The sequence below is a fragment of the Tupaia chinensis genome, unplaced genomic scaffold (assembly GCF_000334495.1).
Source record: "Tupaia chinensis unplaced genomic scaffold, TupChi_1.0 Scaffold000387_1, whole genome shotgun sequence".
Classification (NCBI taxonomy): domain Eukaryota; kingdom Metazoa; phylum Chordata; class Mammalia; order Scandentia; family Tupaiidae; genus Tupaia; species Tupaia belangeri.
This window is the reverse complement of record NW_006159889.1, coordinates 1,452,215-1,475,476: the sequence shown is the minus strand read 5'-3', so window position 1 is coordinate 1,475,476 and position 23,262 is coordinate 1,452,215. Positions and strand designations below refer to the sequence as shown.

At 43.6% G+C, this 23,262-nt stretch overlaps 1 protein-coding gene and 1 long non-coding RNA gene across 4 annotated transcripts in view; one reads left to right on the top strand and one right to left on the bottom strand.

Annotated features, from left to right (window-relative positions):
- The window catches only part of ST3GAL3 (ST3 beta-galactoside alpha-2,3-sialyltransferase 3), a 187,870-nt gene that overhangs the window by 129,179 nt on the left and 35,429 nt on the right, over positions 1-23,262 (bottom strand). Inside the window, exons 2-3 of one of the 3 annotated variants that reach the window (XM_006153759.2) lie at positions 12,559-12,606; positions 11,734-11,829 (exon numbers count right to left, since the gene is read on the bottom strand). The exons of 1 other annotated variant lie outside the window; for it this stretch is intronic. In XM_006153759.2, the coding sequence (XP_006153821.1) occupies positions 11,734-11,829; positions 12,559-12,606 (144 nt within the window). The remainder of the gene's footprint in view (positions 1-11,733; positions 11,830-12,558; positions 12,607-23,262) is intronic. One more of the 3 variants, XM_006153760.2, reaches the window with a different exon arrangement.
- Positions 20,549-23,262, top strand: part of LOC102487700 (uncharacterized) — a 59,459-nt gene continuing 56,745 nt past the window's right edge. Inside the window, exon 1 of the long non-coding RNA XR_335317.2 lies at positions 20,549-21,344. This is a non-coding gene — a long non-coding RNA (uncharacterized LOC102487700). The remainder of the gene's footprint in view (positions 21,345-23,262) is intronic.

The window sequence follows — 23,262 nt, the reverse complement described above, 5'->3', positions numbered from 1 at the left end:
CCGGAGAGGCAGCAGAACACCGAGCAGAGCCCCGGCCGCGCAGGCCTGGGGGGCCCGCGCAGGCGCCACTGCCGCGCCACGCCGCACAGGGCCCTGCACATTCTCTTCAAGCATGTAGGGAATATTTATGAAAACTGACTGCTCATGAGGTTGTAACATAGCCTCAGCACCCCGACCTTTGTATCATTAAAGTACTGGGAAGCTATCCAATGGAAACATGTTTTCCAAAATTGAGATTAGCACTTGAATGCTCACAGTTTTATCATTGGCAACAAAATACTATTAGTTACCTCTCTAGAACTGATAGGCTCACTTTTATTACTGAGGAAGTATCTGCCAACTTCCATAGTCTGAAAAACTATGGTTTGTCTATCAGGTGTATTTTCAAGTAAAAACACTTGAGATCTCCTAGAAGCCTCTAAAGGCTTAAACAAAGGTCATAAACAAAGGAGGCCATACATCAAAGTGTGCACGCACCTGAGAACACACAGTCCCATTTTGTGGCCAGATTTTTCAGTGGCGTATGTTTTCCATGATGATGACAAGAATCCAACTGTGTATTTCTTTCCGATTCCCTTAGTTTTGCTTGGAAAAGTGAGGTTTCATTACTACTGCCCACACACTTTGCTGTATGCCTCCTATTGTTTATGTCCAGTTTCTGAAACTTCTAGGAGTTAATGAGCTTATGTATTCCTTGGAAAATGGAGCTAGTTTGGCTGGCAACACTAACAAGAACAAAAGTGCTTTTCCGCAAGAGGACTATTACACCTCGGTACACAACCAAGTCTCATGCACACTTCCCATTCCATCATACAGAATATTAAAAAACTGGGGCTGGCAGAGGTGAGGTGGTTAAGGGCGCTGAACTCCCACATGGCTGACCGAGGTTTGCCAGACCTGGCGGCTTGCTTTCTCACTTTCCATCTCTCTCTCTTCCTCTCTCACTCTGTCCCTCTCTGGTCAAAATAAAATAAATTAATAATTAAATAAAGATGAAAAATTCTCAAAAAAACTAAACAGGCCTTTCCCATTCCAGACTGCGTCAGGTCCACTTGTTGGTCTCTGAGACCTGAAAGTTGACAACTTCTTTGCATCTGGGAGGCTGCTCCCGGCGACTCTGAAGCTGTCACCATGCCACAAAATGAATATATTGAATTACATCGAAAATGCTATGGATACCGTTTGGATTACCATGAGAGAAAGAGAAAGAAGGAAAGTTGGGAGGCTCATGAACATTCAAAGAAGGCAAAAAAGATGACTGGTCTGAAAGCTAAGCTCTATCATAAACAGCACCATGCTGAGAACATACAAATGAAAAAGGCATGAAAAGAGGAACACCAAACAAAAGAATGATGAAAAGATTCCCCAAGGAGCAGTACCTGCCTATCTGCTAGATGAGAAGGACAGTCCCGAGCTAAAGTACTTTCTAATATGATTAAACAAAAATGAAAAGAGAAAGCAAGAAAATGGGAAGTCCCTCTTCCCAAAGTTCGAGTCCAGGGAGAAACAGAAGTACTAAAAGTTATTCAAACAGGAAAGAGAAAGAAGGCATGGAAGAGGATGGTTACAAAAGTCTGCTTTGTTGGAGATGGCTTTACTAGAAAACCACCTAAATATGAGAGATTCATTAGGCCAGTGGGTTTACATTTCAAGAAGGCCCACGTAACACATCCTGCACTGAAAGCCACCTTTTGCCTGCCAATACTTGGTGTAAAGAAGAATCCCTCATGCCCACTATATACAACTTTGGGTGTTATCACCAAAAGTACTGTCACTGAGGTGAATGTGAGCAAGTTGGGTCTTGTGACACAAGGAGGTGAGGTTATGTAGGGGAAATATGCCCAAGTTACCAACAATCCTGAAAATGATAGATGCTTAAATGCCATCTTACTGGTTTGATAGTAGTTGCATACAAGTAACTCCTTGCCTTTTTTGTTGTTGTTGTTGTTATAGGGCGTGTGTGCTCGCCAGAAAGAGAGAGACAGAAAGTGAGAAGTCACCCCCCCAGGGGGCGATGGCCACATCGCAATCCCTTCTCTTCCATTCTTCTCTCGGGATCTTGGGCTCGCATGCACACGCGCCCGGTGTGAGTTTAAGCCACCAGGTCTAGCACTTGAACCTCGGTCGACTACATGGCAGTCCAGCAACATAGCCATTACGCTAACTGCTGGCCCCACTCATTGTAATTTTTGAAGATGATACATCAATCTGAAAAACCACCATGACTGATGTTTCTGAATATAGCTGGTCTTACATGGCTGTAGTCATCAAAGGTTATTTGTTAGATTGTACAAAAACATTAAAGTGGCCTGGTTTTACAAATATGTCTCTGTTTTGGTGTCTACTTAGGATTTACAATGGAAAAAATAAAATATACAAATATGCTACTTCATCAGTATCTGCTTTAATGAGTGAGTATTTAGCAATGCAGATCTTTCATTATTAGAAAAACTACCAGCACAGTTGAAAATACATTTGGTTAATGCACACTTATTACGGGGCCTAGGGTAGGAAATTTAGTCATGTCTGAGACTTTACCTGAAGTCTCTTCTATTGCATTCTTCATCATTAATACTAAAAAAAGTAACATTAACATTGTTTATAAAGTATCTGTGTTAAATGTATACACAAGAATGCACACTAAACTAGTAGAAAATGTTGAGAACTCAGATAAATCTTTAACTTGTGATTGATCCTTAACTTTGTAGTTTTCCTCTCACCATTTACAGTAATACCTACTTGAAACTCTTTCTAAAAACACAAAAAAGATGGGAAAAGAAACCAAAAATATTCATACTTTTAGTTTAGCATTTTTTATGTTCTTTTTTTTTTTTTTTTTTTTTTTTGGGGTTTTTCTTTTTTTTTTTTTTTTTTTGTGAGAGGTTTTTGCTATAGGGTGCCGTGTGCTTGCCAGAAAGACAAGAGAGACAGAAAGTGAGAAATCACTCCCCAGGGGGGATGGCCAAGCTACAATCCCTTCTCCTCCATTGTCCTCTTGGGATCTTGGGCACGCATGCACACATGCCCAGCGTGAATTTAAGCCACCCGGTCTGGGACGCAAACCGCGGTCGACTACATGGGCGTCCAGCGACATAGCCATTATGCTAAACTGATGGTCCCAGCATTTTTTATATTCTAAACCTAGGGTAGTATATTTATACTTTGAGAATGGTATTTTAAAATTCACTTAAATAATTCCAGTTTAGTTTTGAAAGGAAAAAGACGGTATCAATACCTGGGAAATTATTTGCAGTTACTTAAACAATATTAAAAGGTCATGTTTTAGGGTTAAAAATAAAACTAAACAGAATATTAGAAAGCTATGTACTGGAGGGATGAAATTTATGTATTCACTATTCCTGCTTCATCGAGGACATCTTAACTAAAACCAGTTTTGATCTTTTTTCACTGTGCGTGGCCATGAAGAACTCAACGATGACCAGTATAGTTCAGCACTGCTTTTTTTGTTGTTTTAAAATTTAATAGGTTGTATATGCTCACTGGAGGGGAATGGAGAGGAAGGACTGCCCCAGAGGGGTGGCCATGCTGTAATCCCTTCTCTATTCTCCCCTGGGACTTTGGGCATGCATGAGCACGGACCTGGTGTGTTTCAAGCCTCCAGGTCTGGCACTCGAACCATGCAGTCAGCCACGTGGGGTCCAGCCACCTTAACCACCGTACCATCTGCTGACCCAGTCTTGGTCTTTTTTTTTTGCTGTGTGTGGCCATGAAGAATGTAACAGTGAGTGCAAGTATAGTTTAGTGCTGCTGCTTTGATTTATGCCACTCTTGCTTTGACTCTTCAGTGGAAAAAGGCAAGGGAAATGCTGGTAGTATTAGGGAAATAGCTGTGACCCCTGGCAATGGTCCTGGGACTCCCTAAGCATCCACAGATCACACTTTGTAAGTAGCAATTCTAACGCTCAAGTTCCTGTTTATCCTTCTACTGTTTCAGAGGAGACAGTGACAGGCTAACTCAGGAAGAGGCCTGGTTCTCACTGCTGTTAAAGCTATGTTTCTAGGGCCATCTCCCAAGTGCAGTGGTTTAGCTCTGTGCATAGGGAGTAGGGTCCCACATGGCCCTAGAAATCCCAGTTCGAATCCTTGTCCCTGTGCCTTGAAAAGCACACCGTGTGTGTGTGTGTGTGTGTGTGTGTGTGTGTGTGTGTTTCTAAAATCCTGACAGGATGGAGAAAAGGAAGAAAATAATTACAGCATGGCCACGCCACACTGGGGGTTCTGTTTTTTCTCTCTGGTGAGTGCACAAACCCTCTGACAGTAACTACACAGCATTCCTACCTTGGAAGTAAACCCAAGGCAGGGACATAAAAGGGGTCCTTCCCTCACCTTGCAGAGTCCTAATCTACAGTCAGTCCTCATCTCATGCCACATCTAAGCTTCCCAGATGTGTACTGGTATGTCTCTTACAGTGGCTGGCTAGTGCTCCAGTGAAGGAGGCCTGACAAGACAGAATCAGATGAGACATCCCTGGTGTCCAGAAGCAGTGAGCATGTGACACCCCCTTCAGCACTTGCAGGCCCCAGTTGTGGAAAACTGGAGCTGCTGAGAGGGTACGAGCTCCTAGCGCTCATGGAGTAGAGTGTTGCCCATGGCAATGCTGACTGGGGCAGGAGGCTGACCAGGGGCAGGTTGCAGAGAAGCAATCTCAGGGGGAGCCAGCTGCAGGTGGAGGCCCAAACACCTGTCCTCAGCCATTAGCTCTATATTTGCAGCTAATGTAGCCTTGTATGTCTCCAAGCTGACTGCAGGGTGACTGCTGTAAGAATTAATGTACATTTTACAAAAGAGCTTTGCCCTATTTTGAAATACTTGATATAAAAAAGGCTGGGCTTGAAATCATTTGTTTTATTCCAAGAAATTTCAACATCATTACAGTTTTGATTAAAAAAAAGTAAGTTGTTAGATTCTGTAAATATTATTTCATGTGATAAAAAATTTGAATAAATGTAAAAATGATTTTACATTTAAAAATATTTTTCTGTTTATTTCTATTTATTTTAAAGAATTATTTTTTTGAAATGTTTTCTTTCATTTATTTTATTTAACTTTATTTATTTTTCAATTTGATCAGAGAGGGACAGAGAGAGAGAGAGAGAGAGAAGAGAGAGAGAGAAAGAGACAGGGGAGTTGAGAAAGCAAGCCGCCAGGTCCAGGATTTGAGCCATGGTCAACCATGTGGGAGTCCAGCACCCTAACCACCACGCCACCTGCTGGCCCCTATTTTAAAGATTTATTTTATTTAATTTTATTCATTACCTTTTTCAGTTTGACCACAGAACAAGAAAGAGAGAGAGAGAGAGAGGAAGCCACCAAGTCCAGGACTTGAACCATGGTTGCCCATGTGAGAGTCTGGCACCTTTACCACTATGCCACTTGCCAGCCCCCTCCCCCTTGCCTTTAAGTGAGATTTTTACCACAGGGCACATATGCTTGCTGGAGAGACAGAAAGACAGAAAGTGAGAAATCACTCCCCAGGGGGATGGCCACACCATAATCCCTTCTCCTCCATTCTCCTCTTGGGATTTTGGGCACACGCAGGCATCCAGCATGAGTATTAAGCCTCCAGATCCAGGACTTGAACTGCGGTTTACTATGTAGGAGTCCAGCAACATAACCATTATGCCATCTGCCAGCCCCTGGTTTTACATTTCACATTTTAATCAGTTATTTGTGTGGATGAAATTTCTTTTTGATGATGGTAGTTGAGTACTTTTTAAAGACCGCATCATTAAAAAGTCTTGATTCCTATCAAGTGAAGTGAAATTTTCCCAAGCATAACACCCGATATAAAAATGTATGAACACTGAAATAAGCTAGTGTTTAATTTAAAAAACAGAAAGGATTTGTTTTTATGTTTGATAGTAGTAGTTCAACATTTAATATATCCCTTAGTACTTTTGTGTTTCATTTTGCTCATCTCAATTGTACAATATAACAAAATTTATCTTTCACACCGCCCTGTTTAGAGAACTCTTAAGTCTCTTGTTTATCTTCATAGGGCATACAAATGTCATCGCTTGTACCTGTATTTTGATGTGTAAAGAGCTGGGAACACCATGCTTCTCAGTGAGATCATGTTCGAGGACAAGGGGAGACATTCTTGAAAGTTTCCTAAACCAGGTGCTCGACTGCAGCCTCATCTTCAGGCGACTGGGCCTCAGAATGGAATTTCAGGGAACACAGCTGCACATCACAACTCCAATGCACTACTAGCATTTTCAGTTTTGGGGACCAACTTCCTATTTTCACAACCACGACAAATTCCCCTAAGATGTCACTGTGTCTGGCACAAAGCACCTGCTTATTAAATAACCGGCACCAATGAGGGCCACACACATTTCCAAGATCGGTTTGAGGAACATTATTTAGGTATGTAAAGTTTGGTATATTATGGAGGAAAAAACCAGACTTGGTTGGGTCAGAGAGTCACAATGCTTGGTACTATAATCCACAGCAGTCACGTAGTAGGACAGTCCATTGGCAGGAATGTTTCACCCATGCGAGAGAAGCAGCTCTCTGCCAGATCTCGGACACGGTCTTCAGTGCCGATCTTTAGCCTATGATGAAGCGCTAAGTGTAAGAAGTACAGAGATAAAAGGAATGAGGACCTATGCTAACCAAAATAGCTCACTCCTTTCTAATAAACGGCACTGCACAATCTCCAACAGAGTCATGAGCTGCACTAACAGTAAAATACATGCCACATCTTGGGTGAAGAAGTTGGCAACAGTTTCAGATGGACTGAAGCTGGGTGAAGGGAAAGAAGGAAATGAACTACCATTTACTGAGCATCTAATATATATATATATATATATATATATATGCTTTCTTTCTTTTTTCTGGAGAGGTTTTTGCTTTAGGGCATGTGCTCTCACCAGAAAGAGAGAGACAAAAAGTGAGAAATCATCCCCCCAGGGGGGATGGCCATGCTGCAATCTCTTCTCCTCCAATCTCCTCTCAGGATCTTGGGCACGCACACACACACACACACACACACACACACACACCTGGTGTGAGTTTAAGCTACTGGGTCTGGGACTTGAACCACGATTGACAACATGGGAGTCCAGCAACATAGCCATTATACCAACTGCTGGTCCCATCTACACTTTCAAGTTAATCCTCACAACCCATGAGACAGGTATTATCTTCATTTCACAGATGAGGAAACAGAGGCTCAGAGAGGGTGAAATGACATGTTCGAGATCCCTACCCATTAAGTGGCCTAGCTGGGATGTTGTTGAACCAACGTAGGTCTGACTTCAAAGTTTCTTTTCTTTTCTTTTTAAAGAATTATTTAATTTTATTTATTCATCCATTTATTTTCATTTGGGGGGGGTGGGAAAGTAAGCCACCAGGTCCAGGACTTGAACCATGTTCGGCCATGTGGGAGTGTCCAGCCCCTTAACCACCATGCCACCTGCTGGTCCCGAAACTTTCTTTACATTATGTTATACTGACTCTCAGAGAGGACAAAAGCAGACCCTCATGGTAGGAGAGCAGTTGCCTTGAGAGCAATGATGTAGAATTACCTCCTGTCCTCACCCCACCCCCATCCCAGGGGTGCTGTCAAAGGGCCTAGCCATGCCACACATGAATCATGGGAGTCAACAGCAGCTTAGGAGGGGCTGGCCAAAGTGCAAGCAGCTCCCACATCATCTCAAGTCAGGGAAATAAACCACAGCGGGAGATCAATTAATCAAAGACAAGCTAAAATAGGAAAAGCAGTTTAATAAACACAGAAAAACCCACTGACCTAGACTAAATTTACTGACCCAGTAAAATAACTTAGAGGTTCACAAACTAAAATCTGATCTCAATGAGAATTGGTGTGGGGGAGGTGGGAGGCCTCCCAAGAAGTTTATGTTAAGGAGGAGCCCCTGGGACCTTGAGTTGTCCATCACAGCTCTTCTCCAATGTGACACTACGTGGGCCAGTGGAGAGTGGACCAAATTAAGAGGACCACAGGCTCCAGGAGGAGCCCTGCTTTCTCTCACACTGGGAGAAAGCTCCCTCCCACCGTGGCTGAAGAGGTCCCTGGACCCACTGCCCTCTGTCCTGGGAAAACAGATGCCGAGGGCTCAGTACTGCAGTGAAGTCAAGCCTGCTCGTGGTGTCGACTGTGTGCAGACCACGCCAGGGCTCCTTCCACTAAACTGCAGGAGGGTTATGAGGGACAGCATGCCAAAACAGCAGCTGGCACAGGCAATGGAAAAATGGCTAAGGCTGAGTAGATATTATCTGCGATGAATGGGCCTCACCAGACAGAATATACTCGCACCTTCATCTTGGACTTTCCAGCCACTAGAATTGTGAGCTATAAGATTCTGTTGTTTACAAATTACCTAGTCTCAGGTATTTTTGTTACAGTAAATGAACTAAAACATTCCCCTAGCAATGATTAAACTCGATATGACAGAGTCTCCCTCCTCAATTGAAAATAACCTAATTTTTTCCCTTGAAAAAATAACATATGTTCAATATAAAAATCTAAACACAAAACGAGGTATTGAAAAATGAAGAAACACTTGAAACCATAGTTAAAAATATTTTAATAACTATTTTCCCCAGAATCTCCATGAATTAATGTGTGATTGTGCACACGCAATTTTATATACATGTGATCCTGATATACACGCTGTTTGTTTCTATTTTGTTCATTCAACAATATCCTCAACATTTCATGTCAATAAAACTTGATCATCACTTTTATGGGCTGCATGGTATTCTACTGCACGTATATGTCATTATTTATGTAACTCTTAAATCTTCACTGACTGATGGACATTATTAAATTAAATTATTCCTAATTTTCTTCTCTTTATTCCACAGAAATTTACCAAGTACCTATTATGTGCCAGGTATTGTTGTAAATACCAATGATACCATAATGAACCAGACAGATAAGGTCTCTGGCCAAATGCAGCCGACATTCTGGTGGGGTAGACAAACTGTATCCAAGTAAATAGGCAGACAGTCTGAAAGAAGGATGCATGCTAAGAAAGAATGAAGACTATTTTTGTGGAGAAGGACTAGCATCAGGGGAGTGGACTACTACAGGCCAGGAAAGGCCTGTGGACAGTCATGTAAAGCAGAAGGTAAGAGCAGTCTAGCAGGGAATGTGGAGAACGGCCTGCTAGGAATCAACCATGACCACAGACAGATCAGTCAAGAGACGATTACGAGTCTAGGAGAGAGAAGGCAGGAGCTCGGACAGAGGTGCTAGAAAAAAGTGGCTGATGGAGCCAGCAGGTGGCACAATGGTTAAGACGCTAGACTCCTACATGACTGACGGTGGTTCAAGCCCTGGACCTAGCGGTTTGCTTTCTCACTTTCTTTCTCTTTCTTTCTGTCTCTGGTGAGTGCACATGCCCCAGTAAATAAAATTAAATAAATAATTTTTTTAAAAACTGGTTGATAGGGACCAATACATGGCATAATAGTTACATTGCTGGACTCCCACATAGTTGATCAGTTCAAGTCTCAGATCCAGTGGTTTAAACCTCATGCTAGGCACGTGTGCATGCATGGCAAAATCCCAAGAGAAGAATGGAGGAGAAGGGATTGTGGCATGTGATCTCTCACTTTCTGTCTTTCTCTCTCTGTCTTTCTCGAGAGCACACGCGCCCTATAGCAAAAACCCCTTTTAAAAAAATATCTATTTGGTTCTTATAGCTTATTCTTCCTTCCTTCCTTCTTTTTCTTTCCTTCTTTTTTCCCCTTCCTTCTTTCATTTACTTATTTTGGTTGCTAAGACTTTCTATATTTCTATGCATTTTTTTCTTTTCTTTAAAAAAGAAAAAGAATTATTTATTTAATTTTATTTATTCATTCATTTATTTTAATTTGACCAGAGAGAGAGAAGGAACATGAGAAAGTAAGCTACCAGGTCCAGGACTAGAGCCATGGTTGACCATGTGGGAGTGTCCAGTGTCTTACCACCACACCACTTACTGGCCCCCTTTCTATTCATTTCAATAGTGTTTGCTCTTGCTTTTGAGAACATTTTTATAATGGCTACTTTAAAGTCCTCGTCAGATTTTTCCAACATCTGTGTCATCTCAGCATTGGTGTCTGTTGTCTTTTCTCATGAAAGTTGAGAATTTTCCTGGTTCTTTACATGATGACTAATTTTGGCTCATAGCCTGGATATTCTGAATATGATGTTATAAGACCCTAGGTCTTGTTTAAATCCAATGAAAATGCTGATATTTTTGTTTTAGCAATCAACAGGTTGGGTTCAGGAAGCAAGTTCTGACCAGCCTTCTGGGGCTATGGTTTTAAGGTTAGTTCCATTTTCAAAGCCTATTCAGAGGAGTGCAGCCTCTCTGTGTGCAGCACCGTGTTCAGTCTAGTGCTTGGGCAATGACCTACCCCTTAGGTTGGTTCTGAAATCCCTGGTGTGTCATTTAGAACCTTAGTATGTATATGATTAGCCTGGAATTTTGTAAGTAACTTTATGGGGCCACTTTCCTGAAATCCTCCTCCTCTGTTTTCTACCCTGTACCTTCTGGTTCCTTCAGTCTCCCATTCTTGGTCCTTTGACCAGAAAGTTGGGCAAGTCTAGGGCCAAGCAGCAGGAAGACAGAGAAAGAAAAAGAACAACCATAATTGTACCCTATCCTCTTAGGACTATAGCTCCTTTAATTGGAGAAAAAGGTCCTCCCTCAGCTTTTGGTACTTGAAGGCTCTACTGCTGCTCCTGTCACTACTATCACTACCATCATGGGACTGCCTAGGACTGGGGCACGAGGAAGAGAGAAAGGAAAACATAATAATAATCTTCGAGATTTCCCTCTCTGTCTAAGCCTTTCCTACCCCCGAGTCATAACTAGAACCTCTCTATACTCTGGATTTGGGATTGCCTTGAATTCAGGATATGGGACACTGGAGGAAAAACTGAAAACATAATGCCAGTTTGGTAACAGGCTGAAGCCTGGTTACTTCCTTATCAGTCTGCTCCTAAGTTTTAGAGTCCTCCATCAGCTGCTGACTGCCTTCTGTCCAGGCCTTGCATTCAGTGACAGTGGTGGATTAGTGTGCTCACTCCATCTTATTTGGAACTAAAACCCATTTTCCCACTTTTAACTACCCACACCAACAAAAAGAAAGAAAATAGACACTAATTCCAAAGTTATCTTGTTGAGTTCTAAAACTTCTTTGGCAATGTGAAAGTACAGTGCTATGTAAACTCTCTCGAAATAAAACAATACAGTGGCCTCTACCCTGCTCTTCCTTGTTACCATTCCCTTCCAAGACGGATGCAAAGCAGGAGACAGCACAACAGTTGGTCCCTTGCGAATATACCAGGTGAGCACGAATAAGGTGAAACTACATGTGGAACCTTGTTGATAGACAGAAAACTGGAATGCAGGAAATCTGAGCACCAGTTCTAATTTCTTTTTTAAAAAGAATTATTGTATTTAACTTCATTTACTTCATTTATTTATTTTAATTTGACTAGAGAGGGACAGAGTGAAAGAGACAGAGAGAGAGGGGAAGTGAGAAAGCAAGCCGTCAGGTCCAGGACTCAAAACTATGGTCAGTCACGTGGGAGTCCAGTGCCCTTAACCACCACACCACCTGCTGGCCCCCAGTCCTGATTTCAAACTGACTTTTTAACCATCTTGAACCTATTCTCCACTGGGAGGTGATTAGGCAGAAAAATATCTGAATATCTTTGCCAGCTTTCACTTGGAATGATGAGCAAACCTGGACGTTTATTCATGGTCATCAAGGTGGCAACCCCAGCACGAGGCCCGGCATCTTCACCAGAACACAGGATGGACGTGCAGAGACGCTCTTCCCCTGAAAGTAAAGCATCGTTCTGATGCTCGTGGGGGACTCAATGGCAGCAAGTTGAGGAATGAAAGCAGCCTCTCCTCTCATTCATGGATACTGTGGTGGGGAGCAGGCAGATGGCCTCAGACATGGGATAGCCAAGCTACCCTGGGCGCAGGGGAATCTGAGTCAAAGTGGCAGTTTTGCCATTTGTGTGTCCCACACTGTAAACCCAGGGGAGAGGGAGTGTGCCTGCCTCTAAGCATTTTTAGCATGAGTGCACAGGAAGTGTGGTACTCCTCCCCGGAGGTCTGCGCTAGAGTCTATGGGGTGTGTGTGAACATGCCACACAGCATATGTCCTCAGGGAACTGGGCTCTCACCCCCCTGCAGCTGTGGGAGAGCCCTGACGATTGTCTGCTCCACATTCCCAGGGCTAGGGGGCGCTCAAAGCTCTCTGCCCAAGTCTCTGTGGTAGGGTACGTGCACAGAAAACACACATCCTTTTATGTGAACCTGGGTGACTCTGAGGAAGGAGCGTCCGCTGCAACTCTTCAGTGCATACTTTGAAAGCAAGTGGAAAAGCCTCCTGCTTCCTAGACCGTGAATCCCTATGAAGGCTTCTTGAGACTTTCCCACGATTATGAGATATTCCATAGCCCTTCCCCTAAAACCTCCACCTCTCTAGGCTCCACTAAAATATGGCCAGTATTGAGTGCTGAAAAAAAAAAAATGATAGAGGGGGAAGAATTTGTACCTGAGCCTAGAGTTTGTCCAGCGGAGTCAAAGGAAAGAACCATTGAATCTGCAACACAAGAGGACAAGTTCATTTCTTTCTCCTTCTTAAATAAACAAGTTTCCCCTGGGTCTGCCCAAACCCTCCCCCAAGGGAGCAACCACTGGAATGGCATTCAGCTGCACAGCGGCCATGCCCACCCATCCACTGGGCTAGGAGGCCCTGCTGAGCCTAGCACCCTTCACCTCCTGCCCCTGGGGGAAATGTCTCAAGACAGGCCCCAAGTTCTTCAGAGACATTTCTTGTCCGGTTAGGGGACAAATTTACCCCCTTTTACTTTTCCTAGTGAAAATACATTAAAAACAAGCAAAATAAAACTTTCCTCCTGCATCTAGTTAGAGGCACTAACATTTCCCCTTTGACCTCTCCCTTTTTTCGACTCACATACCCAACTGCTTATTAGTTCTTTCTCCAAAAGGATTTAAAGTGGTCTACAGGAATTTACAGTGTTCACTGGAATTAAAAAAATAATGAGGACACAGAAAGGAAAACTACTATACAGTAGGGGAAATGTTAGTGCACAAAATACATGCCATGAGGAGCTATACGGACACTGCAGGGAGAATTGAGGAGGGCCTCAGCTTCCCAACAGCCAAAGGAAAAAGGAGGAAAGGAACAGTTACAAAGACTCGAGATCCACAATGCACTCATTCTCCCACTCATTCAAATACCCAGTAATATTTACAGGGCATCTACTATGTGCAAGAGACTATATATGATTTTAAGATACAGAAGCAAACAAAAAAGCTTGGTTTTTACCCTCATGGATCTCCCTGCCATCTGTGTAAGAAAGAAAAATATTAACAAAGCACAAGTTACTTAATGAAAAATTGACAAAGCAAAAAAGAAAAGAAGAGCGTGCTGTGAAAGTTTATGTTAGGAACTGGACTAAGTATGTAAGGGGAGTGAGTGCTGGATAAGGAAGGCTTCCCTTGAAGAAGTGACACTGAACTAATGGCTGAAGGATAAGCGAGGGTCAATCCCAACAAGAATGGAATAGGGCATATCAGGCACACAGAAGGCCATGTAGGGAGACTAAGCAAGATGGAGCTTGGCACACCCAAAGCCCACAACATAAAAGCACACCCCATACAGTCATCAGAGAGCATTCTCTTGTAGGTCTTAACAAAAGGGATGCTGCGTGATGTAGAAGACAGAACCTTCTACAATTCTCTAAGCGTGGGGAATCTTGTATGGCTGTTTCCTACAACATGAGCCAATGCAAAACAATGGCATAAAGTCAATGTACAGTTCAATAAAAACAATCATAAGGGGCACCAAGATGACATAAGGCCCAAGATTCAGAAGAGATCAGAATCAAAATGCTTACTCACTGCAAGGGACAGCCAGCTGGACACACGTAAGGCCAGTGTCTATGGCCACACTCCCACCCCAGCGTTAGCACCAGATCTCGGTTTATATTCATTTTCTCTCGTTATACATGGAAATTTAACACAAAGCTACCACAACTGTGAATAACATCTGTTCCCACTGCTAGTCTACAAGCTCTGTATCTGCTTTATTCTCCACTAGATTATGAGTACTCAGCAACTATTTGCTGAATAACTTCCTAGAGAAATGAATGAATCTTTCAGGCAATCTTTTGTGAATATTTTTTCTCACAACTATGTGCTTACTAAGAACTGGGTGGCAGACAGCTGGAAGAATCCAGAGGTAGATACTCTGTATCGCCAAGTAAGGGCAGATCCATTTGCTTTTGGAATCTACCAAGACAGAGGAAGGGTTGTCATCTTTTCACAAAAATCTAAAAGCATAATTAAGACCGAGCTGAACAGATAGGTGACTATCTTATCTCATACAGTCAATGTCTCTTATAAATTCTACTTCTGTATAAATAGTTCTCACATCTGGAGCAACTCGGGCGGTGGGAGGAGTGGTAGGGTTTATCCGCTCAACTCCACAAAGGCTCTAGGCATGCCACACTCATCAGGCACCCAGTATGCACCCTGTCTGCAGCCAAGATGACCAAGGGGAAGGTCAGCTCAGCCCAGGGGGCGCCAAGGAAGAGTCCAAGAGGAGATCGGAGAGGTTGTTGGTTGTCGGCTAAACCTGCTCCTGCAAAAGTGGAGACAAAGCCAAAAGAGGAGGCAGGGAAGGATAAATCTTCAGACAAAAGAGTGCAAACAAAAGGGAAAAGGGGAGCAAAGGGGAAACAGGCTGAAGTGGCTAACTGAGGCACTAAAGATTTAACTGCAGAAAATGGAGACATTCAAAATGAGGAGAGTCCACCCTCTGATGAAGCAGGCAAGAAAGAAGTCAAGTCTGAGTAACAAACCATATATATAATATAATGCCATATACCATGTCTTATTAGTGGTCCCTGTCTCCAGAGGAATATTTTTATCAACTATTTTGTAAATGCAAGTTTTTTAGTAGCTCTAGAAACATTTTTAAGGAGAGAATCCCATCCATTTTTTAATCCCATTTTTTAAGTGTAAATGCTTTTTTTTTAAAGAGGTGAAATCATTTACTGGTTATTTATTTATTTATTTATTTATTTATTTGGAGAGGTTTTTGCTAGAGGGCACATGCGCTCGCCAGACAGAGAGACATAGAGACAGAAAGCGAGAAATCACCCCCAGAGGGGATGGTCACACCGCAATCCCTTCTCCTCCATTGTCCTCTCTGGATCTTGGGCACGCACACACACGCGCCCGGCGTGAGTTTTAAGCCACCGGGTCCGGGGCGCGAACCGCGGTCTACTACGTGGGAGTCCAGCGACATAGCCATTACGCTAACTGCTGCGGGCGCGTGTGCGTGCGTGCCCAAGATCCCGAGAGGAGAATGGAGGAGAAGGGATTGCGGCGTGACCATCCCCTCTGGGGGGTGATTTCTCACTTTCTGTCTCTATGTCTCTCTCTGTCTGTCTGGCGAGCGCACCCGCCCTATAGCAAAAACCTCTCCAAAAAAAAAAAAGAAAAGAAAATAGTGGGATATTGACTTATAGGAGGCTTTGACTCTCTTGCGTGTCAGCTTAACATTCCACAGGTGGGGGTGGGTGGGTAGTTTTTATATCCTAAATACAAAGCATACTAAATGGCAGTTTGGAGTCACAGTCATGCATCTAATGTGTCTTGAATATTTTTAATTACTTCTATTATGGTTTTTAGTAGTACTGTTTCCTAAAGAAAACCACTTTTTGATTGTTGCTCTCCCTGTCAGAATTGTGTGTACTCTGTAACATCTTTGGTCGTGGTAGTTCAGTTTTCCTAATAATTGTGTTAATGTGCTGTGAAAGATTGGAAATTGATGTAGTGTGTATGATACTAAATTGTGATTTGGTGGGACTTACATAATAGCTTTCAGCATTTGAAGACAGTGGTTCTTGATATCTTCTTAAGGAAAATTTTCCTCCAAAAATTTGAAGCTGGAATGTCACTGGAACAGCTTAAAAAGAATCGCTATACTTGGCTTTTTAAATTTTCGGTACATATGTTAAGAATTGGATACAAACTGAAATGTCTGTACTGATTTTTGACACAACCAATAAATCTCAATTACAAAAGAAAAAAAATAGTTCTCACATCTGCCTCCTTTCCATGAAAAGGAGTCTACCTCTCCATTTCTTTCTTTCTTTCTTTCTTTCTTTCTTTCTTTTTATTTATTTATGAGAAAGTTTTGCTATAGGGTATGTACATTTGCCAGAGATACAGAAAGTGAGAAATCACTCCCCCGCTGAGGGGATGGCCACGCTGCAATCTCTTCTCCATTCTCCTCCAGGGATCGTGGGCACACACACATGCACATGTTACTGCTGTGAGTTTCAAGTCACTAGGTCCAGGATTCAAACCACGGTTGGCCATGTGAAAGTCCAGCAATGTAGGGAACCAGCAGTTAGCATAATGGCTATGTTGCTGGACTCCCACGTAGTCGACCGCGGTTAGTGTTCCGGACCCAATGGCTTAAAACCCACACTGGGTGCGTGTGTGTGCGTGCCCAAGATCTCGAGAGGAGAAGGGATTGCGGCGTGACCATCCCCCCTGGGGGGTGATTTCTCACTTTCTGTCTCTCTGTCTCTCTCTGTCTGGCAAGTGCACGCGCCTATAGTGAAAAACCTCTCAAAATAAATAAATAAATAAATAAAAGGTCCAGCAATGTAACAGCTATGCCATCTGCTGACCCCACCCACTCCTTTTAAAAGAACTTTATTGAGATATACTTTCTTATGTATCATAAAATTGACTCATATTAGGGATAGGATTCAATTATTTTTTTTCTTTTTAGGTTTTTGCCATAGAATGTGTGTGCTCGCCAGAGAGAGATAGTGAGAGGGAAAGTGAGAAATCTCCCCCTCAGGTAGGAGGGCCATGTGGCAATTCCCTCTCCTCCATACCCCTCCTGGGATTTTGGGCACGCATGCACTTGCGTCCGGCGTGATTTTCAAGCCACCAGGTCCAGAAGGTCTGTGGAAGTCCAGTACCTTTATGACCCACCACCTGCTGGTCACTAGGATTCAATGACTTTTAGAAAATGTACAAGGCTGGGGCCAGCAGGTGGTGTGGAGGTTGTCAAGGTTCAGGTGGTTGGGCATAGTCAAAATGCAGTGAATCCTGGAACAGCAGCTAAAAAAACACTCCGTGTGTGTGTGTGTGTGTGTGTGTGTGTGTGTGTACTTATGTATGTATGACCCAAATCCTGAGAGGGTGGGTTGTAGCAGGAAGATTCTACTGGGGATGCTTCCCTTCCTCTCTCTCATTCCCTCCTTCATCTCAGGGTAGAAATAAATAAACTTTATATATGTGTTTGTATGTGCATGTGTGTGTGTGTGTGTGTGTGTTTGACATACACATACATGTACACCCTCTCTCCCAACTATATCAATTCCTAAATGGACTGGCCTTCTTTTTCTCCCTTCTCTTCTTTTTCCTACAAATATTGTAAAGTGCCTATTACGTGCCAGGCCCCGTGGCAGATACTAGAAATATGGAGCCACATAAGAGAGAGCCTTTGTCTTCCAGCCAAAGAAGACAGACAAGTTAATAGTCACTTACAAGAAAAATAAAGTATGATAAAGGTATCGCAAGAGGTAGGTACAAACAAGCAAGTCTTATTAGGGAGAAAAAAGTCAGCATTTCTTGCCAACAACATCTCCAGTGGTGGCAGAATGATCCTGAGAGCATGTGTCTTTAAGCTTGAAAACATGCAACTGAAAGGGCAGAAATTTCAAGAGGAAGTTAGTGACATATTCATGTTTTGTGTTTTCGTTTTGATGAATTTTGCTTTGAGTATTAAAGGTACAGACTTCAGAAATGGTTTGGCAATTCATTATTTGTGTTTATTCTAAAGGATGTGAGATTCTTTCAGTTATAAACCTCTTTGACAGCCACGGGAAAACTTAGTATTCAACAAACTGAGGTGTTTGCTTTGCAAGAAACAGAGCAAGGATATCCAGGTTTCTCCCTCTCTCGAGCTAACAAATAAGTCATTTTTATTGCAGCATCCCAGGCCCCAGCCGTTGCTGGCTGCCAGGCCAGAGGCAGCCATGTGGTATACTCGATGAGTGACCAAACAGAATTCCAGACCAAAGCATGACAGAGCCCTGCTACAAATGTCTTTGTTCAATAAGGAAACCTAGAATTTACTGGAAATCTTTTATGATGGTCAGATGTTTCCTGTGTCTGGTTTCTGAAGCAGAATAAAAGGAATATAAAGGACATATGAAGAAGAACGGTGCTCAGTCTTTCTCGCCTTTGGAGAGGTTTCCAAAGCATAAATTATGCAGCAAATGAGCTAATTTTGGAGAGTACTACCTGCTGTGGTCCACACTCAACACATGTCTTCTGCTATTCCGAGTCTAAACTAAAGATATTATGAATAATTTTTTTTTTTGGGAGAGGTTTTTGCTATAGGGCGTGTGCGCTCGCCAGACAGAGAGAGACATAGAGACAGAAAGCGAGAAATCACCCCCCAGAGGGGATGGCCACACAGCAATCCCTTCTCCTCCATTCTCCTCTCGGGATCTTCGGCATGCACACACATGCACCCGGCGTGAGTTTAAGCCACCGGGCCTGGGACTCGAACCACGGTCAACTATGTGGGAATCCAGCGACATAACCATTAGGCTAACTGCTGGTCCCAAATAATTTTTTTAAAATTGTCCCTCAAGTAGTTCACAACCTAACAGGTAAAAATAAAAACATGCATAAAGGTAAGCATGATATATAAGGACAAAAAAAGAGTGACAGAGATTTCACTGTTGCTTAATTTAACAGATATTTATTAAGTAAGTACTTTTCACCCAGCTTAGGGATACAATGGTGAATAAGAACAAGTGTGTTCCTATTTTCAAGGAATTTATATTTTGTTGGGGGAGATTTTTAAAAAAGCAAAACAAAGAAAATAATTTGATAGTGATCAGTGACACAAAGGATATTTTTTTGAAATTGCCTGAGGGTATGTGCACTCACCAGAGAGAGGGAGAAATTACTCCCCAATGGGGCATGTTCATGCTGTAACCCTCTCCGCTCCATTTCTCCATTCTGCGGAGATTTTGAGTGTACATGCACATGCACCTGGCATGTTTTTCAGACTGCTGGGGCCAGAGGCCAGGAACTAGGACTTGAACCACAGTCTGCCATGTGCGATTTGGCTCCCTTAACCACGAAGCCACGGGGCCAGTCCCAGTATGAAGAACATTACACAATGTAATAGAGAACAAGCATAGAAGTATAGCAACATTAGGGAGGGTATTTCGGGAAGGCTTCTCTGAGGCAGTAACATAGGGGCTTATACATGTCCATATCTGCAGATAGGAAGGAGCCAGCTAAGAAAAGGTCAAGGGTTAGAGAGTCCCCAGCAGAAGGGGAAGTAAGCACAGCAACCTTGCTACATTTCAGAAAAGAGCGCTGGTGCTGCTGGAGCCAAGGCACGGAAGGCAGGAGGCTGGTCAGAGAGGAAGACAGCGGGGAAAGCTGCAGGAGGCCCTGCTGACCAGGAGGTGAGCATTAGTCCAAAAACAATGACAAGCTCGTGCCTAGAGCCAGGGGTGGATGGTGGCGGGTGGAGACAGTAATAGGATCCAACTGTTTTTAAATATAAACTTTGAGTGTTGGGCCAGCACGTGGTGTGTGATAGCTAAAGTATCCCACGTTTCAAGTCCTGGACCTAGTGGCTTAAAAAACATGCCAGGTATGTGCACATGTGTGCCCAAAATCCCGAGAGGAGAATGGAAGAGAAGGAAATGCGGCATGGTAATCCCCTCGGGGGATGATTTTTCGCTTTCCCTCTCTGTCTGCCATGCACCCTATAGCAAAAAAAAAAGAAAAAAGAAAAAGAAAAGAAAACAACTTTGGCTTTGGCTGTTATGTGCAAACAAAACTGATTACTCTGGCAACAGAATAAAAGGTAGACTCAGGAGAGAAAGAAGTAGGGATATGGAGAAGGAGGAGAATGCAATATGCCAAGTGAGAAGTGCCGGTGGCCTGGACCAAGGCAGTGGAAATAGGAACGGAGAAAAAAGAGTGGGCGCTAGCAATGTTTAAGAGGGAAAACTCCAAGACTTGGTGACTGACAGGACATGAATGAAAGATGTGAAGGAGGAAGATTACACCCACAGCTTGGGCTTGGCCAATAGATGCTGCCAGCTGCTTGACAGCAAGTGGCCTGCAACCAACTGCATGACCCTGCCTCCTCTGGCCACTGACGATGAGACTGTGGGTGGTAACCTGGCCCAAGGAAAGACAATCCACAGATGGATTATCCCACTATGGGCAGACAGGATCTACTGTTGGAGACTTGAATGAAGACTCACAGAGTTGGGAGAGTGAGCAGGAGACACAGGCAAAGAGGGGCAGAGAGTGGGAGATTACGGGCCGGCTAGATCCTGGGCCCTGGGATAGCGCATCAGAGTGAAGTCACAATCCTGCTAAGGGCAACAGACACCTTCGATTGCTACCTTAGCTTCACAATGTCCTCCCAGTTCCAGATGCTGTTGTACCAGGGACAGCATGGATCATTCTCCCATGAATCCCTGGGATTCAGCTCTTCCTCTGTTTCAGGAGGCCTGGCTTACTATTGAGATTCTTTTTTAAAAGTCTCTTGCTACCTTAGAGCTCCCTACAGTCTGAAGGGCCTCAGCCCCTCTATCTTTCAGGCCTCATGCTTTCAGGCACTGGGTTACCCTCCACCTTCCTAATGGCTGGGTGTCACTAGGCTGGAACTGTGCCAAGCACAGCTCCTCTATAGGGTCTGAACTTCAGATATATAGGCCTCACCCAGACCATGGGTCTAAGCTGTTCTCTCTCATCCTGCTTTATGAAATAGCCCCCGACTCTTGGGGTTTATCGGTCTGAAAACAGAACTGATACTATCATGGCCACATGGCCACCTTTTCTAGTCCTAGTCTCCATTGCTTAGAACCTGGAGGGCTCTAACCCCTAGTCATAGTCCCTCAGTTTCTCCCCTCCCAACTCTAATGCCAAACAAAATTTGAATAAATGAGGTTCCTAAAGATACGCAGAGGGAAAATGCAAGGAGAAAATAAAACACAACCATTAATTCGGGAGGGATGTGGTACTAGGAATCAAAAAGATAGGAGTAGTAGGATAGAAGAAGCCAGAGGAGGTGAGAACTGATCACAAGGAGCTTCCACATGTGCTGAAGAGGTGGAAGGAGCTAATGGCTGAAAAGACACCACAGCATCATGCACTGGAGAAGGGGGACTTTGTAACTTCAGTGAGAACGATCTCTGTACCATGATCTGACTGCAAGGACCCAGCTGTGAATGAGTGAGTAGACGCTGTTGATGCAGCAGACTTGTTTCAAGAAGTTTCTCCTTAGATTTATTTAATTTACTTAATTTAACTTACCAAATGTATGCAGAGACTGCATGAAAAGATCAGACATGGTCCCTGACATCAATGTTTAGGAACCATCAGAGGAAAATACAGACCCAAAGAGCTATACTCCAAGAATCTGGAGAAGTCACTGTGGGAGTTCAGATGCGAGGGAGGGGAATTTTTCACTGGGATGAACTGGAGGAGACAGCAGGCGAGCTGGTTCGAGATTCCTCACAGGACAGGCCATACTGGTAGGGTGGGAAGAGCTAAGGAAAGGCACTGAAGCGTGGAAGGTGAGGCGTGTGTGGTTTCAGGAAGGTAAAATCATACCTAATTAATATATTAGGGTTTCTTTCAGGAGGTAAAAATGCATGTGACTAAAAGAGAACTAGTCAATACAATCTGTTGAGGATTTTTTTAAAAAGGCTTTGACACATCAAAGACTATTTTTAAAAAGTGAGTCACTATGAAATTGAGGAAGAAACTGCTATGTCATACCAGGAGACAAAAGGCACTTGGCTGAGGACCAGGGGCAGGACACCCCCTGGGGCAAAGGACCCACAGGGAGACCAGGAAGTCTGGGAGCAGCTGGGACTGTACCAGTTGCTGCTCTCTAAGTGGGGGCGGGGTGGCACCGCTCACAAACTTGCCTGTGCACAGCAGCGGCAGCCAAACGAACAGGGAACAGCCCTGTGCGGGAACAGAGTGCGGTAATAGCGAGGAGGTCTGAAACCTCAGGAGCACGAGGAAAGTTTCAGCCCAGCCACCACAGAAATGGGAAAGGAAGCAGATGAAGGAGACAAAAGGGCAATATTGCTGGCAGCTGATCAGGACAGTTGGACACTGGCGATCACTGTGATCAACCTTTCTATTGAGACTTGGATGAAAGCCAGTCCAAGTGCATGATTTGGGAGTCAGATGGGCAGATTCGGTTGGGGTTGGTGCTGGGTCTTGGGACATTTTCAGGAGGACCAGGGGAAGTGAACTGAGGCTGCTATCAAAAGGACCCAGCCTGGGTGAGAAAAGTGGAAGGAAAGTTAACAGGGAAGGAGAAAAGTCGGCAACCCAGCAAGGTCAAGGGCATGGCAGGGCATGGTGGGCAAGGCATGAGCTTTGAGCCAGGCTGCCCCAAAGCTTATTGAGATGCCACTGTTTTTTACACTGTGTGACTCTAGACTGGTGTTAATCTTGCTGAGCCTTAATTTCCTCATCTGTGAAAAGAGTAATATAAGTCCCAAATCTCTTCTCTCAAATCCCTGAAACTAGATAGTATGAGAATTCAAAACATTTTAGATTTTAGAATGCAATTTCTAAATGCAATTTCTAAATGCATTTCAGGTCAGATTTTGCTGCCAAATGAGTTTTGACAACATTCTATGAAAAAAATATGGTGCTCATATTTGCAGTGATGGAAGACCCTGCATCATAGAACTGTCATGAGAATTAAATGACTTAATTCACATAAAGGCATTGAGGCCTGTACCTGGCACAAAGCAAGTGCTAAATACATGCTGCCATTAATGTTTTTATCACCACCACTACCACCACCATCGGTGATGGCTGGCGATGATGGCTGGTGGGGGAGTAAGAAGTGGGGAGGCACAGGGAAAGGGAGATACAGGGTTAAAGTAAGGCAGAAAAATGGACCAGATGTGGCTTGAATGCAAAGTTAGGAGTTTGTATTTTATCAAGTGGAAGTAGAGAAAGATACTATCAGTTGTTCAGAAAGTTAACAATATTAGCAGATTGTTGTCTCAGGAACCCACTCTGGTGGCAGTGTGAAAGCTGGAATGTAAGGAGACTGCCTCTGGTCACGCGGGGCGAGAAGATGAGGTCTAACAGGAGACTGCAGTGGAAGTGACGAAAT